Genomic DNA, 17,927 nt, shown 5'->3' on the forward strand with positions numbered 1-17,927 from the left:
CTTAACGCTTTTTGAAAGTCCTGAAAAAAAAAACAAGACTCACGCAACAAAAATCGGCAAGACACACCTTCTCCGGTTTACTTCCCGTATCTGCATAGTCTCGCGTCTCGCGTAGCTATGAAGTGGGTGGACGCCTTTTTAGGAGACCGGAAGCAGGTTGGCGTCCGCCCACTTCACGCAGATAGCTACGCGAGACGCGAGACTATGCAGATACGGGAAGTAAACCGGAGATGGTGTGTCTTGCCAAATTATGTTGCGCGAGTTTTTGTTTTTTTTTGTCGATCTGCTGTTTTTGCTATTTTAGAATGTTTATGCTGAAAGTTTTGGCCATAATGAGGTTTCCGCCCGACAGACAATATATATATATTTATATTGTACATGCAAAATTGCTGCTATGCAAAAACGTATCGTTACTGCACTATTTCTTATTTTTATTTTCATTTGTAATAAAATGTCACTGACATCACAAGGTATTCTTCATTTTATGTATGGTCCAGTATATTATTAATTCATATCAGTCACTGTATTCCAGTGGGGCAAGGCAGCCTACTGTAAGTCTTAAACAAAATATATAAAATATAACCCTAGACTCTCTGTTGATGATGTAGCCATAGCTGAATGGTTAGAGAGCCTGCCTGGTAAGCCATACATCCCTTGTTTGATCCCAGGCTTCAACAAAGTGTAAAAGTGTCCCTGAACAAAATCCTTTAAAGTATAGTTCACCCATAAATTACTTATTTGCTATCAATTACACACTCCATTTTTTTGTTTTTGACACATTCCTGAGCACAGACTCAGATATATTGGTTGGATCGGTGGTGCCACGTAGGTGTGAGGGTAGCGTAGCGGCCAGAACCTGAGTCTAGTAGAACATAATCACGATTCAAATAACCACTTTTAGCACTATTTAGCACAATTTTTGTTTAGTGTGACATATGATCTACCTGTCTAGCCTGTAGATCATGTGATGATGTTATCACAAGAAAGGAGGAAATTACCTACCTGGGTTCCATCTTGGAGGCAAACCTCTCCGCCGAAAGAGTGATCAAAAAGGTCAACCAAAGAATACGCTTTTTGTATAGGATTGGACGTCTAGTCAGTAAGAATACTCTGAAGATTCTTGCAGGGGCCCTCATACAAGGTTATTACGATTATGCTTGCTCCTCATGGTATCACAACACCTCCAAGGCCTTAAAAACAAGGCTCCAAACATCCCAAAACAAACTAGTAAGGCTACTTCTTGGCCTCAATCACAAAACCCATCTAACCCCTGCTCATTTTGCTAGGATTGGATGGCTTAGGGTTGAGGACAGAGTACAGCAACTTGCTATGGGCCTGGTCTTCAAGATACACCACAACATTGGGATCCCCCTGTATTTGTCAAAATACTTCCAAAACTTTAATGAAGTCCACGATCATAACACCATGAGGCAGCTCCACGAATCATGTTCAACCCAGATTTGGCTCAACAAAGGGAATGAACTCGTTCTCATGCTATTCATCAAAAATGTGGAATGCCCTACCAAAAGGAGTAAAGGAGTGTAAAACCCTACTCACTTTCAAAACTGCCCTAAAGATACACCTTCAGGAGGCTGCAATTTGAAAATGGCCCCTGTCTAAGTCTTAACCTGAGCAATTAGGGGTTAAGAGTCTTGCTCAGGGACAAATGTAATTTCATCGACACACTTATGCTGGCGTGGCCTGGAATCGTACCAGGGGAAACCAGGGCCTCTGGCTCCCTAGGCAGGCTCACTAACCACTCAGCTATGGCCGCCCCTGAGTCTTCCAGTTTAGTAGACCTTGTATTGTGAATTTGTACTTCCATGTACTATTGTTCTCATGTCTTACTAAATTAAAGTACACCAATCAATCAATCAATCACATGTGTTTACCTGTAGACTACAGGTAAACACATTTGAACATGAAGTTGATGATCAAAGTGACAGCTTCTGTAACCTATTATAATAGCAGAAATTCACGGTATTGGGCAGAGAGCTCTTGCTGTTGATAGGAGGTGGTGACGTCAGCAGCAATTCGTGGGTGGCAGTCATGCGATGGTTGCTGCATGCTTTTCCAATTTCTCAATTTCTTAGCTGTTAAGGATTCTAAACCGATTGAAGAATCGATTGATCTCACCCTATGGAGGGCCAGAGTTGCCATATTTAAAAATTCTGAAATGAAGGAATAAATGAAATAATAAATACATAAATGTAGACATAAAAGTGCAGGTTCATTTGAAAATAAATAAATTTGCACAGAAATAGACAAATATTTTTTTTTATATATTTATGTGTGTGACAAATTACTTAATTCATTTATTTCCAACTGTATTTATTTCCCAATATATTTAATTATTTATTTGTTTGTTAGTTAGTTTATTTATTTCACTATTAATTAATTTATCTTTATTTATTTATTTCTGTATTTCCTCACCCATTTCTGTATTTCTTCAACCATATGTTAATGAGGATAAGTATCTTGACTATTCAGGTATTAGGAATCAAACCCACTCTGTGATGAGATTTCAGTGTCAGGCCCATAGAGTTAAAAATCATAGAGAGGGCACCCGAAATCTCCTCCCATCCACTTGCATTGAGTTGCGTCAGGCCCTTTTCTACAAAGACCAAAAGTGCTCAGTTGAAACTGTAAAATTATAATATTTTGGCAACTCTAAAATGATCATGATAACTGCACATACAGTATATAAAACATAATATATAAATATGTATATAAATATGTAATATAATATATAATATATAATATATAATATATAATATATAATATATAATATATAAATATAAATACATTCTATTTCTACATGTATTCCTTCGTTTAATTTTTTAATATGGCAGCTCTGGCCCTCCATCCATGTTCTCATTGGCCTTCTCACTGGTCCCTGTCACTGCAGCACTAGCTGAACTGTACCCAGTTATCTCCCTGACACTGACATGATACTGACCATGATACCGACAGGATACTGACCATGATACTGACCATGACATGCCCGTGTGATTTGGAGGTTGTGCTGGGAGTGTTTTGAGGCCACACAATCTTGCTTAGGGCCACCAAAGTCATAGGGCCGGCCCTGACACCATCACACCTTAAACCAATGTCCAATGTATTTTCTAGGTTAGCCTCATCATTTAATTATGGCCTGGGACTCAAACATGGAATCTGTGTTCAGGGACAGAGCACTAGACCACTGCACCATAATCATTTCACACTGAACAAGTGTCTGCTATCGTTTGTTGTTATTTTATGTATGAACATGGAAGGATACGGGGTACTGACACCAGGATACTTTGATTCATTCATTGAATACTTGAACAAGTTTGTTAACAGTACAGGTAGTACAGTCAAAGGTTATGCTAAAAGGATAACACAAAAAGCCCCAGGGGGCTTGTTTCCATTGTGGTCCATTGGACTCAATTGATCAGTAGTACATACATACAATATAAATACAACACAAGACATATTGGAATAAAACTTGGGGGCAGAGCATTCTACTATCAAGGTGTCCAAGGAGTTACTGACCAGGATACTGACACCAGGGTACTGTATACTGGCACAGGATACTGACCAGGACACTGACACCCGGATACTTCACCATTATACTGACCAGGATACTGACACATAGAATCACAAATAATAAAATATTAGGCTTGTCTATGTCTGACCATTTATAGGTTATTATGCAGTAATGTTACCACATAAGTAAACTTTCTTTAATGGAAAGGAAATGTCCACAAGGCTTCATTCACTGGTTGAGTCAAGGTGATAAGAAGTCTGTCTCAAGACCCGTGCTAGCTACTCTCTCTCTCATTTGTGGTTGAATTTGTTCTGAGGGTGGGTAAGCCAATCAGAGGCGGATTATTAGTGATTAGTACGTTTTTTAAATTCCACAGTATAAACCTGTATAAATGTTTAAAATGTGTCAATTTGAGAATGAAATGACATAACATGTATTTTATGTATTTAAAATACAGAAAATACAAGATCTGAAAGTATCTTGATACAAATTACACCTCATTTTTAACGGCCCAGCCAAGCGTAAATTACAAAAACGTAAAACATTTCAAATACATGCATTTAAAATACTGCTCATCTCTGCTCCCAACTTGCATCCTTCTCGACTTGTATCATTCCAGAGTAGGCCGGTGCCCGTTTATAACTGTGGTAACTTGCATCTTTCCATTAGGCTCTATGCACAGCAGCCATATTGTGAAAAAATTGGTCCTCTTCCTTACTTCCTTCACAGGACTTACCAATTATACTAATAAAGGCTCTGTTCTGTGTAGCACAGTGGTTCTCAAACTTTTTAATTTCAAGGACCCCCATAACTCTGAGTGTACAAATGGAACATGGGTCCATTTAATTACAGTTGTACACTCTCGGAGTTACGCATCTAAGAGGCCATTTGGGACCCCCTCAAGGAACCATGAGGGTCCCTAGACCACACTTTGAGTGTGTTTCCAGTGAGCAAACATGCACAATATCAGCACCCTGACTCAGTTTGACCAGAAATGGAACTTTAACTTTAAGTTCCATTCATTAGTATCATTGGTAACACCTTTGAAGGAAGTAAGGAAGAGGCCCAAGTTCTTTCCAATATGGCTGCTGTGCATAGAGCCTATTGACATACAGTAGTTCCTGACTTGCATGGTCCCCAGGTAGGTCTCAATTCTTCTCATTTGTGCTACATTTTGCCAAGGAGACTTAAAATATAAAGATGAACATTTTTATTTCATTTTCATTTAAAATCAAAATAAAGCAATGACACTGCCATTATAGATTAATCAAAGTGTCACTTTAAATGTAGGATCACAATGGAAACAAGGCCTCATGTTATCCTTTTAGCATTATTGGTTAACTGTACAAACTATGAATTAAGTATTCAATCAAAAGGTAATCTTGGTTCTGCTGTGTGGTTGAAGATGAACAGAATGGAACTGTAAGTGCATGCTCCATGGTTAGCAGGCAACTAATAAGCAAAATATATTTGGCTTTATGTAGACAAAGCCTCTCATCCTGGAAGCAACAGGAATTATTGTGGGTCTCTCACTGTGTTTTTGTGTTGTAAGAGATAGATCTCCCTCTCTCACACAACACCAAAAAAAAGCTAAGAATATAGAAATTGATGGGCTGCAAAAACTGTATATTTTTATTTAAATTTATTGCACAAAAAGCATTGACAAAATTGTATTTGAATGTTAATATAACAGTGGAAATAACAAGGTACATCAATAACATTCAGATTTCAAGTTCTCACAAAGGTTTTGACACAGGTAAAATGCATGAAACTGTGGCGATAATGCCACAAGAGGTGGCAGGTCCCAAACCACTTCCTTCACTAGAGCTTCACCGAGGCAATATCATGAATGAATCAGATGATAGACACTTGGGAAGGAATAGGAGACAAGGTACAAAAACTGCAAGCAGAGAAGGAATGTAGCCATGGCTCTTATTTGGCCTCAGAAATATCTTGAATATCAAATAAATTACAGGTTTAATAACCGTCTCAAAGATTCATAACGCAGTCAACAAATGGCTTAATCAATGGTTAATCATGGAAAAATGATTTAAGTCTAGTATCAAACTGCAATACAGTATTCTTTCCAAAAACATACACAATAGTTACATTAACAGTGACATTTCTTTTTGTGCTGAAAGTTTTCGGAATATCAATTAAAGGCAGATCTGAACGAATGCGTTACAACACCTTGAAAATAAGTAACTAGTTTTATAGAAAGTGTCGGTACACATGTAAGTAACAGTCACAAATATCAATACATTTTACAGAGCTTAGGGAGTGTCACTGTTTGCATATGTTGATTTAAAAAAATACAATTTAGCTGTGCATGTATTACTAGAATGTGATGTTTGTACTTATATACAGCATGTACAAACATATATAAACCGTACGTTTGCAAGATCTGTGTATATATATATATAGAGTAATGAATAGGTTCAGCATGGAGTCTTTGGTACAACATGAGCACCAGGATTCAGAGGCGTTTGCAGACATGGTCATGCTAAAGCATAGATGATCTCAACAGGATGGCTTTGTCCACTAAACTTTCTGGGAAAACCAGACCATGCAAGGTAAAAGCTTTCAGTACAAAACTAAATATACATGTATAATCTCTAGACATACTTTTACTAGTTGGAGTGACTTCTTTTTGTCAAGTTTTGGAGGGGAGGGGTTTAGTACACACACGCACACATACGCACACCTACAATTCTTCATGTTGAAAAAAAGAATACACACACCCCCTGTGGTAAGTCAGGTAAACACAAGGCAAGAGGGTACAGAGACACTATAGTTAGGGAGTGCACAGATATATAGGGAAAATAATAGCATGACACCCAAAACAAATGAGGTTCACATACAGTAGTCTCCCTGTACAACACTGGAGTGTGTAAGAGAAGGGAAAGGCAGACACATAGCTTTAGAAAGGCACAGAGCTTTAGAGAGTGCATTCATCTACAGAACTTACTGCTAAAGTAGTGCCATAACACCAAAAGAACAAATGTGATTTACAAAAAAACTGAAACACAAAAGTTAATGAAGTTGGCAAGGATCTTAAGGAACTCTTAACAGTTTAAGCGCACATAATATAATCATTTTGCATCATACCCAGTGTGTGAGGCCATAACAAGCACGTTTATACACAACAGACTTACAGTAAACATTAAAAGTGTACGATCCATCAGCACCTTAAGCATCTGACCATATCACCTCAGATGGCAGACTGAGGCCATGATGCAATGGCACACAAGTTTATTTTTATTGTCCTTTTTAAGAATTACACACTGACTGATTGTTAAAGCATGTTATGTGCAACATTATGTAAAAGAAAGTTGGTAGGTTAAGTTGGGTGAATTAACAAATGGCACCAAATGACTTTCATTAACAAATAAAACAAAAATGATATTTCTGTCCTATTAACCATTTATAAACCCGATATGCTTCATTGACTGGGGTCCCCCAGGGGTTTGTTCTTTCCCCCCTCCTTTTCCCCTCTTAACCAAATCCTTTCGCCAAAAATAGCCAATATACAAGGTCCCAATGAATCACATTGCAAAGCTTTGTTTATTTTGTATATCTGCCATTTTCTCAGAATGTTCTCCCCAATATAGGGATGGTAAGGTTCATGTGGTTAATTTCACATTTAGTATCGAGTTAATTCAAATGCACAAAGATTCCCGTTAGAAAAAGGTGAGACAAAGATGAAGGCGATAAGGAACCTTAGAGGAGATTCCTGTTGCCAAAGATATTGTTGGGATCCACGTATTCCTTGACGGACTTCAGCATCCCCAATCCCACCTCGGAGATGGTCTCTCTCATCCACTCCTTCCGAAGTTTCCCCACTGAAAGACAGAGAAAAAAATAAATAAATATGCACGAGGAAGAAGACAGGAGGGGGGGGGGGGGGGGGGGAGGTAGAGGAATCGGCATGGCTGATTGCTCAGCAGGCTGCTGGGAGCCAATCAATCTTGTGAGAGTGAGTGAATAAACAGAGGGTGATAAATGCTTTTATTCAGAGAGGAGAAATGTTTTGCATGGCATGATTTATGGAGCTCAGCAGACTATCAAACTCATTAGGCTCTGTGTGTTCCCAGAGGAGGGGCCGGCTGGCGGCTGTAGCGGCCGTCCCTCGCTCTCTTTTCTCTCACCGAGCGGGCCACCACTCCCCTCCCATTCCCTCCCTCCAAAGCCACAAGGGTGGGAGGGTAGATGTGTGTATGTATGTGTGTTTGTGTAGAACACAGTACAAGAGAGTGTGTTCCTCTGGGGGTGCCCTCCAAGGTTGTCGTGCTTGCTTGGCCCAACCACAGTTCTGTACCCCTGACACAGGCTCGGTTTGCTGACAGCCCGCCATTGGCCAAAAACGGCAGAAACACAATGGTCCTCTGTCGCCATGACTTTGGCGTTTGGCCACTCTCTGCTGTGGCTCCTGCTCTGTCCTGAGGAGCGAGCGTGGCCGTGGCACAGGGCCTCGGCGGGGTGCCCGGTGCTCTGCCAGCTGTCCAGGTTCTTAGCAGAGGGTCTGGAGCCAGGGAGAGGCCTCGAGACTCTGTGGTGAAATTGACAGTGGGACCAAACCGACGGAGAGCTTCCACCGCAATGAAAACATACCAACAACTAGAACCATCACCCTTTCTGCCGACTGCCACCTTCGCCAACACCCACAGTATGACTGCTGCACGTAGCTTACCGAGAGGCCCCGCTGACAACGCTCATATCTATGAGCAAATATCCCTGACAAGGGTTTGTTATCAAGGGTTGGAGGGTGGATGAAAATAATGTAATAAACATTCAAATTAAATAGTCAGTTCATACTCCCAAAAGCAGCACGGAAACTTCTGAATCTTGTGCTCTGGGAAAATGTATTGCTCTTCGAGGTCACATTGACTTCAGATAAACAAAAAAAAACTTGACACTTCTGTACCAAGACTCTAAAAATAGATCTGAGAATAGAACGATCTAGAACAGGTGCCTGCTGGGTGGGTAAACACACTCGGGTTTGAAAGGCCCCACCATAATCACCTGAGATTAGATACAGAGGCGAGTCTGAAAATGAAAAAGTGTGACAAGATGGAAATGTTCACACGCCTTCCCCGTCCCATTTGGATACGCTCGCACCTCTGTAGCGCGTCACCGATGAGGGATTGGGTAGGGGGCCAGCATGTTAATAGGGCATGTTGAGGGCGGGGCAGGCCTAAAGCGTCGGAGCGAGATTGGAAGAACTGTGTGTTATCAGTGACAACAAGCCCCGCCAGGGAACCCAGGTGGGGCTAGCGAGGCCCGTCTCCTGACAACAGACACAGGGGGCCACCAGGGGCCTGCTGCACCGCACACACCTCCAGATGGTGACAGAGGGACCGGTCATTCACCCAATCAGCAGTTACCCAATAACTAAGAAAGTAGCCTGCTCTCCTCCTCCCACAACCACCTCCTCCTCCTACCCTCCTCCTTACTCCCGTCCCTTGTACCACCTCCATCCCTCCCTCTACTCAGGGAAGAAGAGAGAAAACAGAAGGTGCTGGGACTGCATCATTGCCTCCATCACAGTGATAATTTACACATCTATCTTGTCATATTCTCTCTTTTGCGCCTGCTATTGCAATCAATCTCCCCTGGCTTTGGTCTGTGCAGCTGAGACATGCAAAGAAGAGCAGGCAGTTATTTTAGTAGCGACAGAAAAATATAACACACACACACACACACCTTAAAGTGGCAGATTTCTCATGTGTACAAGACTAGCTGGTCTAATGAGTGGGGGAAATAAAGTCACTGAGTCAAGTCATTTTTCTGTCTCCTCAGTGCAGTGACCCGAGTGCTGGTGCAGTTGGCCGAGTGTGCTAAAGTGACGCCCTGCAAAGCCACAAGGTCAGGTGGAGCTGCCAGCCGCCCCCGGGGCAGCCCTCATACAGAGGAGGCTATAGAGACCGCGAGCTGAGCCGCCACCCCTTGACACACTCCTCTCTGTCTCTCTCTGGGCTGCCTTGACAAATGGGGGTCAGAACATGAAAGACGGGCTAAGGTAGCGGCCCTGCGCTCCGCTGATACGACAGAGCCAGGGTATTGGCTGAGAGGCTGGGGCGCGGCGTGCACCATCGCAGTCCACGGCCGGGACTGATGGATGGATGACTCCCCCCCCACCACCACCACCAATGATGGATGTTCTCGCAGCTCTCCACTGCTGCAACACTAGTGACCTGGTTAAAGAGGACATTTCTTCCAATGTTCTGGATTTCAAATAACACCCGCGGAATCATCAAGCACACAGTGAAGCTTTTGCCTCTTAAATATTTGTCATCACTTTGACCCCCACTTTGGCAAGCTTTTTGAATTAAAATCTCTGCTAAGGTGCCACCCATTTTCAACTTTGCACAACGTGGCGTTTCGTCGGACGGCATGTTGAGTAGCACAAAATAAGGGCAACGCTTTCCACGCGCCTGGCCACCCTCACCTCACTCCCACACAGCATAAGGCTGACCTGCTATAAACACAGGCTACAAAAATGTATATTTCCTGTGGTGCCCTCCCACCTCGCCTTCCTAGACTACATCTGTTTTCTTTGATACACAAAACCCAGTGAAACTAGCTCCATTTGTCAAGCGCTGATTGTGGGCAGACAAACCGGCCTGTCTGCGCCCAGATAGCAAGCCCCACTGTTATTAATCACAATTACAGAGTGGGCCTTGCACACAGGAGCTGCATCAATATCGGCCCCCTCCCCCCCTCGACACCTCCCTGCGTTGCACAGGGTGGCCAGGCCACCGTTTGGAGGTCAGCTTACACCCGGCGATAACGGCAGCATCATTTACCCTGGCCCGCCGCCTCCTTTTATTAGCAATCTTTTAATTTTGAACCCTTCCCCGCCTTCAGGAAAAATTGTGATTTAATATCGCAGCTGATTCACTGCATGCTGTTTTTGACAGGCGTGATGAATAGCCTGAAGTGATGTATGAAAACAGCGAGGCGGATGGCAATATAGATAAGGCAGCCATTTCGGTTAGCCCTGATGGGGCTCGGAGAGTGGTTTCACCCCCCCTCCCCATCCCTTACTCACGTTTAATTTGGTCATTGTTGAAATGAACAAATGGCTAACTCGGAGACATTTTCTGTGCAGTGGGAACATATTTTGGACATGTGAAGGAAGTGATGAAAGATCTCCTCGCTTAAATTGATTTTTTACGAGAAGACCACATGTTAGCCCACTCGCTGACATGGCCCAAAACACACTGCCATGCTGCCTTCCATGGCAACTTTGATCTAACTTTGAAGAGCCTTGTCCCGTCATGAATAGTCACAACTTTTGAGAATGCACACAGTCTTCAACTGTTTCAGTAAATATTTGGTAAATGAGACCTAGAAACTAAGGACAAATAAAATTGTTGCACTGGTTGGCTACTGCAACAAAAAAATGGCTAATGAGACATAAAACACTGATATTGGGTTAGTCAGGTTGCTATCATACCTCCATGGTGATGTGACAAGCTTCCTCCATTGGCAAGAATCTCTTCTCTGGCTGCATGCTGTAAATTGAAGATACACTCATTACTCAATCAATATCATACATTCTGTTATTGGAGTGAGAGTGCAACGCCAAAGTCAAATTATTATCAGGATACATTGAACTGCTAGGATACAATAGATAAAGTACATCATCATGACAGTTGTATAATGATCTAAATGATGGTGTTTACCTCCACTTGTTCATACACATGCACTGGATCGCTGAGTCCCCTGTAGTTGAAGGCAAAGTAGAAGTACACACAGGCACCAGCATCATACGTCTGAGTCACCCTGAAAAACAGCACAGGTGCAACGCACACAATTTGTTAAAAACAAGAAAAGAAGATCACATGCCCCTCTGAAAATCAATTCTACATGAATCCAATGAATATGGGCTTAGTTGAGGCACTCCATTTTCAAACAATGAACGTGATTTTCCCTTTGTAATCGGAGGGCAGAGTGAAGTGGGAGGCTGGGCTTTTCTCCTGAACCCTTTGACCCCAATTCCGTTCATGTTTTCTAGAAAGCGGCGGCAGCATGGTGGCTCTGTCACCTTCAATAACATCATATTATCAGGACATTAAATGGCCATCGCACAATTTTATTGGATCATCTGAGCCACATTTGTAGCTGCTCAGTATGCAAGGGGTTGACTTAGTGCCATGTCCCTCAAAGCGATCAATCAATGACGCCAAATTATTTATTTTTTCACTCAAAGATATAAAGAGTAAAAAACAAGCAAACTGTTTAAATTAATCCAAGATGATACCTCATCACCTACCAGCATAAAACAGTTAGCATTGTATCTTCCTAGTCCCCATCCCTTTGGAGGAATTGTGTGCAGAGCCCTTGATCATTTGACATGGCCCATCACCTAGCACACTGGCTTTTCTAGAGGTTAAATGGACAAATCAATCTTGTGACAGACTGCAGCCAGGAAATGAATGGCTGAAGCATAATCAGGCAGAGGCCTAATCTGTCCTCAGTGAGGGGGAAGAAGCCTGGTACCCCTCACCCGTTTGTCTGTCTGTCCCAATGGTTGTTTGTCGATCTACTGGCTCTAGATAGCTGACAAAGGGTCAGGGGGTCTTGTCGACAATCATTCATAATCTGACAATGGAGACTTATTGTAATCTTTCGTGCAGTGCATAAATATATGTTCTGCAGTCTGCAAACATTACCTGCATGTGGACAATGGTACAAATGGCACTCCTTTCTCTTTACACTCTCTGGTAATGCGCTCTTTCACGTTCCGGCAAATGTCCAAAACCCTATGAAGAAAAGAAAGCCACGCACACACAAAAAGACGTGGGTTTTAAAGCAGCTAGATGTAAAGAACATAGAATGGCAGGTTAGAAGGATCCGTCAGTGCAATATGGCCGGTAGTTCAAGATTTTGAGGAAGCTGCCCTAGCTGGGAGTAGAACAACCTTCACCCAGACACCACATACAATAGAGCAACACCCGATCACACACCCTTAAGACTCGATTCTATGGATAAGAACAGCGATTTCAGTACATCTTGACAAGCATATCGCTTGATGCCGAACTCATGAATTATGTTAACTTATAAGACAAGAGAGAAAAGAGCAAAAAGGATGGGGAGAGAGAAAGAATAACAGGGGCCATTGTGGAGAGTGAGAGCTGTGCTGTGGTAGATGCATACTGTCTGGGAGATGTTCCCATCGGTGTGGAAATGGCCGCCAGTGCTAGGCATGTGCAGTCGAGTGTGGAGGAGGACGGGTAATGAGCCAGGCACATATGCTCGCCTCAAAGCCTGATCTCTTGGTCTCCCCCATCAGGCATTTTACACAGCAAGGAGCTCATACTCTGTGTGCGTGTGTGTAAGCGTGCGGTATTCTTTGCACGGTGAAGGTGATATGGAGAAGGTGGTGCATAGTTTTGCCCATCACACAGAACGTGGATATGAACTGAACTGGTGTGGGCGGGCGACAGGAATGCGAGCTCCACCGAAACGTGCTTGTGGAGCCATCTCCCCCATGTCGCTGTGTTTTTTGGCTGTAGGCTGAAAAGACAGGCTTCCGCCCACGCTGAGACAGTTAATGGGGGAAGGAGGCAGGCATGAAGGTGAATGTCAAAGGCAGAGGGAAGGCAGGGGAAAAAAAGCATAAGAGAAGGGAAAGGGGGGCGGTGGTGGCTGAATTACATTTCTTTGGTTCTCTTCACTTCTCGTGACTGCGTGGGAAGAGGGTGATAGAAAAATGGCTTGTAGCCATTCAGATTCACTGATAAAGCCCACACAGTAGTGTTTTTTGTATTGGTATCTTTACCTGTCCCAAGGCACAGAGGTCTCGAACGACTCCCCCATCACGTAGTAGTCCATCCCCAAGTCCTGTCCAGGAGACAATGCACAGGTTTAGAAATGGCACATGGTCAGGCCGCTCGGGGAGCGCAGTGGTAAATGCCGGTCCACCACCGCGGAGGTTGTGTGTTCGAATCCACCGTGGTACATCCGGCTTTGTTGAGTGTCTACACCAGCGGTTCTCAAACTATGGGTCGCGACCCAAAGTGCGGTCGCGGGAAGGTGCCGTCGCACACTGGTCGCCCAAAATAAATTCCCTCATAATAATGGGGTTGTGGTATAAAAAACAGTTTGAGAACCCCTGGTCTACACGAACACAATTGGCCTGTGTTCGGGGGAGGGAAGCCAGGCGGGGAGGGTGACAATAGTCACTGCATGTAATCCTATGGGCTGGGGCGGCACCTGTCAGCAGGGAGTAGGACGAAGTCTCTACAGCCTCCATGGGGGGGCTCCTTACTGGTATGCGAGTAGTAGGATACAACAGCAGTGACAACACAGAAATGTGTGCGGGGAGGAATCATTTGTCATAATGACTAAATTGGGGTGAAAAAGGGGGTAACAAATTATTGGATACTCTAAAAAACTATTACAGGGAAAAAAAGAAATGGCAAATGTCTGGCTGTGGGTTCTGCAGCATTGGAATGACTGCTAGGAGGTCTATGATGTCTAAAAAAACAAAACAAAGAAAAGCACGGCATTGTGATCGCGGCAGCAAACAGCGGCCGCTTTTCAAGACGTTAAATACCACATTCTGAGACATTCTGACAACATCAAACTGTGAGGTCACATTCTATGGCCTCTGCGGTGTTGCATGCTATCCTTTCCGCTGTTAGAGGTCTAGTCAGAGTCCCTTAGACCCCCAAACCTGCCCATCAGCCAAGGGAAAAATAGGGAGAGGAGTGACCCACCCGGAGGTAAGCGATGACGAAGGTCAGCATGTAGCCTCTCTGACCATTGTCCTCTCCAGCTGCCAGGCCCCTGGAAGCAGATAACAGGGTTAATATTTAACAGCCCTCTTTCCAGTGTCTTTGCAGCTGCCCGGGAGCTGAGGCACTCTTGTCAATCTAACAATGTACGGATCAATGAAGCAGTGCTCCACGCATCGGCACAGGTCAGCCACACATCTATCACTGGCAGTGGGTAATCAAATTTTCATCCACTACCCAAACTAATCAGGATACGCTCATTAGGAAATCGCTATATTGATTTACTTATTCCCTCCCTTGTTTCATAACACTAAAAAAAGAAAATATTCCTCACAGAACCACCCCAATCCATCACTGGCACTCGATTTGACAAGTGATGACGATTTATTTGAAATAATGCAATAAAGTATCGGATGCTCCTGGTAGGTGACATGTTTCTGATGATTGAACTCCAAGCTACAGTATTACATGACAGCCACAATCCAGTGACCTGTAGATTTGGCAACTGAGCCAAATAGCTACACTAACACACAATCCATAGGGTGATGTTACACAACGAGGAACATGGAGGTTTGTTCGCAAGACTAATGTCCTGATTAAATACGTTCTGATTGGTTGGAGAAGCAGGAGCACAGTTTGCAATGAATTGGAAACTAAAGTCAATATTCCTGAATTGCCATTTTGACAAACAGCTCTCCTGGACAATCTTTGTAAAATGCAAATGGGTCCACAATTTATCGACAACTATCTTGGAGCATAGTGATCTTAAAGCCTAAAAGCACATTTTAAATGATCACAATTAAATGATCACATTTGTTTTTAGCTCGACAGCAATTGAACAATGTTTGGAATCCCCTAACAACCATCTCAGAAATGCTGTAGCACTGGATGGACCAATTATCTCAATACCATATATAATTCAGGTGGATTGGGACATGAAGGTTAAAATGTAAAAAAAAGGCCGTGCTGGAGGCTAAAAACAGGGTGAGGATGGAGATAGCATCCCTCTCCGGCTGATAGATAACTTATTTCCACCAAAGTCCTCATTGATCTGTTCCATGATCAATCACAGCAGAGGAGCACTCCCAGACTCCACCCTATCGCCCTGTCCTACAGGGAGCTGTGCCCTGCTATCAACCGCCCACACCCCACCCCCTTCAACACAAAAGCTGGCCTGACAAGGGGACATCCACAGGTGATCCATCACTCTGTACCACGACAGACTACTGAGTGGAGGACCAAATCCCAACAGTTAAACCAACGCGTCTCCAGTCTTTTGACGCTACCGTGAACTGGTTGGTTGAATGGAGTAACATCACAGGCCTCAGGCTGACCCCCCCCCGCCCCCCCCACCCATCACATTCAAAGTCGTGTCAAAAGGTGCTTTGTCATTGCTGTGCTTTGTATGGACAGTGATCTTTAAGTGATCTTTGCTCAACACATGTCATCATCCCGCCGCTGGCAGATTAATGCCACAGTGAAAGTCATGTGATCGAGCCAGATTAGGGAGAGAAGAGAGCGCAGCTACCTACCCAAATTTAGCCGCAATGTCATAAACTTGCTTCTCGTTCTGCAAGACCTTCTCACGATCCCCCTCAAAGAGCAGGGTGGCCACACACAAGCAGTGGGGGTCAAAGCCTTTGAACTGCGAAGAACAGAAAGAAACTCTTCACTGGGGAGGGAAAAAAAATACCTCTTTTTTTTTAAGGATTAGGATTACAAACATTACCTTGGTGATGTAGAATTTCTTCAAGCCATCCATAAAGGACGTGAAAATTGAGGACACTTGAGGCTTCAGGGCATGGCCTGCAGAAAACAAATCTCTATCAGAAAAGTCAACTCCACTCTTTTCAAAACCAAGTGGCATCTGACAGTTTTGAGCAACACCTTTTTTTGCACATTAGTCTCTTTCCCGCTGGTTTCCTCCAGCGTTTTAAGAGGGCAAGTGAGCCTGACTTATTTAGGTTTCAAACAAAAAGGATGAAAAATAAATGGCAACATTTGAATAACTTTGCAACTGGCCAGTGGCTGCCAGCGACAGGGACAATAAATCAGGGGGGGGGGGGTTTCCGAAGGGAAGTGGGGTTGACGCGGCGATATCCGTCTTCCTCATGCACACTTTTTGATTTATTCCTGATCGGACGCACAAAAGTGCCTGTGGACAAGTGAAAATGAGGGTCCGGGCCTAGAGGGATGGTTATCAATCACAGCGGGAAAGGCACGGGTGATGTCGTGGAGACTTACCAGTTCATTTACGCCGCTCCCCTCCCCCAATCTCAAGTCTCTTCATCACTTAGTGTCCTAATTATTTCCATTCCAAAAATTTGATTGCAGGTCTTTAGGTCTCCAGCAGCCATCACACTCGTTAATTAAATACTCAATATCCAGAAAGAGAGAACTGTGTGATTCTGCCCCTCGAGTTTTAGCTTGCTCACATTTCTGCCGTATCAATAGACACTACACAGAAAAATCTTCAGTGTTAACTCGAGTGTACGAATGGTCACAAATGGACCCTTGAGGGTTCATTTGGGTCCATGTTTACACTTTACAAGTTGAATTAACACTGCAGATTTTTCAGTGTACCACCTACTCCACTGCACTCATTTTTCATCTTGTGTATCAAGACAGGCAGTGCTAAATTCTACTCGTTGTCCCAATCTGAAAATGAGCCATGAATACATCAACTCTCCTTACTCAACAGCCGACATGATTAAAAGTGAGGACAAGCCACTAATAAGCCCAAGAAGGTATCATAGAGCCATGAGTTTTAGTTATTAGTGAAAAACCTGGTCGCTTCATCTTGCCTATTTAATGCTAGGAAGTGCCTACTCTGTGAAAAGTGGAAATATAGGGGAGCTAATGAGATCCCTGGAGACTGGGGAACTTTACAGAGATCTCTGGCAATGCCTGATGCATTCCACTACACCTCAAGAAACAATATCATAAAACTTCAATGTAACAACTACTTAATTTTTGCCAAGGTCATTTTTCATTGTGCCTCAATTCTTCGCTTGTGTGTATTTTCAGTTTGTGAAATAATGATCAGTTTAACAATTCAACACTGTACAAGGTACTGTATCAGTGCCATTCACAATTTTGTGAGGTTTTGTTTCTTCGTTTTTAATGGAACACATTCATAAAACACTGCATACACTGAACCAAATAGCTTTTTATTAACCACACCACAAACCCTGCAGTAGCATATTTGTTTAAAAGAAATTGGCAAAAATAGCCATCTACAAGCTCAACGCATTGCAACGTGTGAGCGTGTAGATCGGTTATTTTCACTATTTGACGTACAACAGAGTATATAGGGTTTACATGGTTAAAATAAATTAACATATGTAAACGTATATGATCTAAAACGATTATGGTATATCTTCGGTTACTGGTTATGCAATGTGCGACATGCTGTAAAATCTTCTGATCAAAGATAGAGGTTACAGGAGAGGCCTAAGGGAATAGACATTCTCTGAAAATAGATAACCAGGTCATACGCAGGCATGTTGCACAGTATAGCATGACACTGTACTCAAGGGCTTGTATGCAAGAGTGTGGATATTTAAGGCCCAATTTTCTTCAGCTTAAACAAACGTGTGTTCGTGTGTGTGTGTGTGTGTGTGTGTGTGTGTGTGTAAACACATGCTTGTACT

At 43.2% G+C, this 17,927-nt stretch overlaps 1 protein-coding gene across 1 annotated transcript in view; it reads right to left on the bottom strand.

The window, feature by feature from the left end:
- Positions 1-5,138: 5,138 nt before the first annotated feature.
- Positions 5,139-17,927, bottom strand: part of agps (alkylglycerone phosphate synthase) — a 34,556-nt gene continuing 21,767 nt past the window's right edge. Inside the window, exons 13-20 of the mRNA XM_080456545.1 lie at positions 16,004-16,080; positions 15,807-15,919; positions 14,257-14,326; positions 13,317-13,378; positions 12,208-12,297; positions 11,218-11,317; positions 10,989-11,046; positions 5,139-7,371 (exon numbers count right to left, since the gene is read on the bottom strand). Of these exons, the coding sequence (XP_080312671.1) occupies positions 7,250-7,371; positions 10,989-11,046; positions 11,218-11,317; positions 12,208-12,297; positions 13,317-13,378; positions 14,257-14,326; positions 15,807-15,919; positions 16,004-16,080 (692 nt within the window). The 3' untranslated portion in view covers positions 5,139-7,249. The remainder of the gene's footprint in view (positions 7,372-10,988; positions 11,047-11,217; positions 11,318-12,207; positions 12,298-13,316; positions 13,379-14,256; positions 14,327-15,806; positions 15,920-16,003; positions 16,081-17,927) is intronic.

This window comes from Gymnoscopelus braueri (genome assembly GCF_963280865.1).
Source record: "Gymnoscopelus braueri genome assembly, chromosome: 18".
Classification (NCBI taxonomy): domain Eukaryota; kingdom Metazoa; phylum Chordata; class Actinopteri; order Myctophiformes; family Myctophidae; genus Gymnoscopelus; species Gymnoscopelus braueri.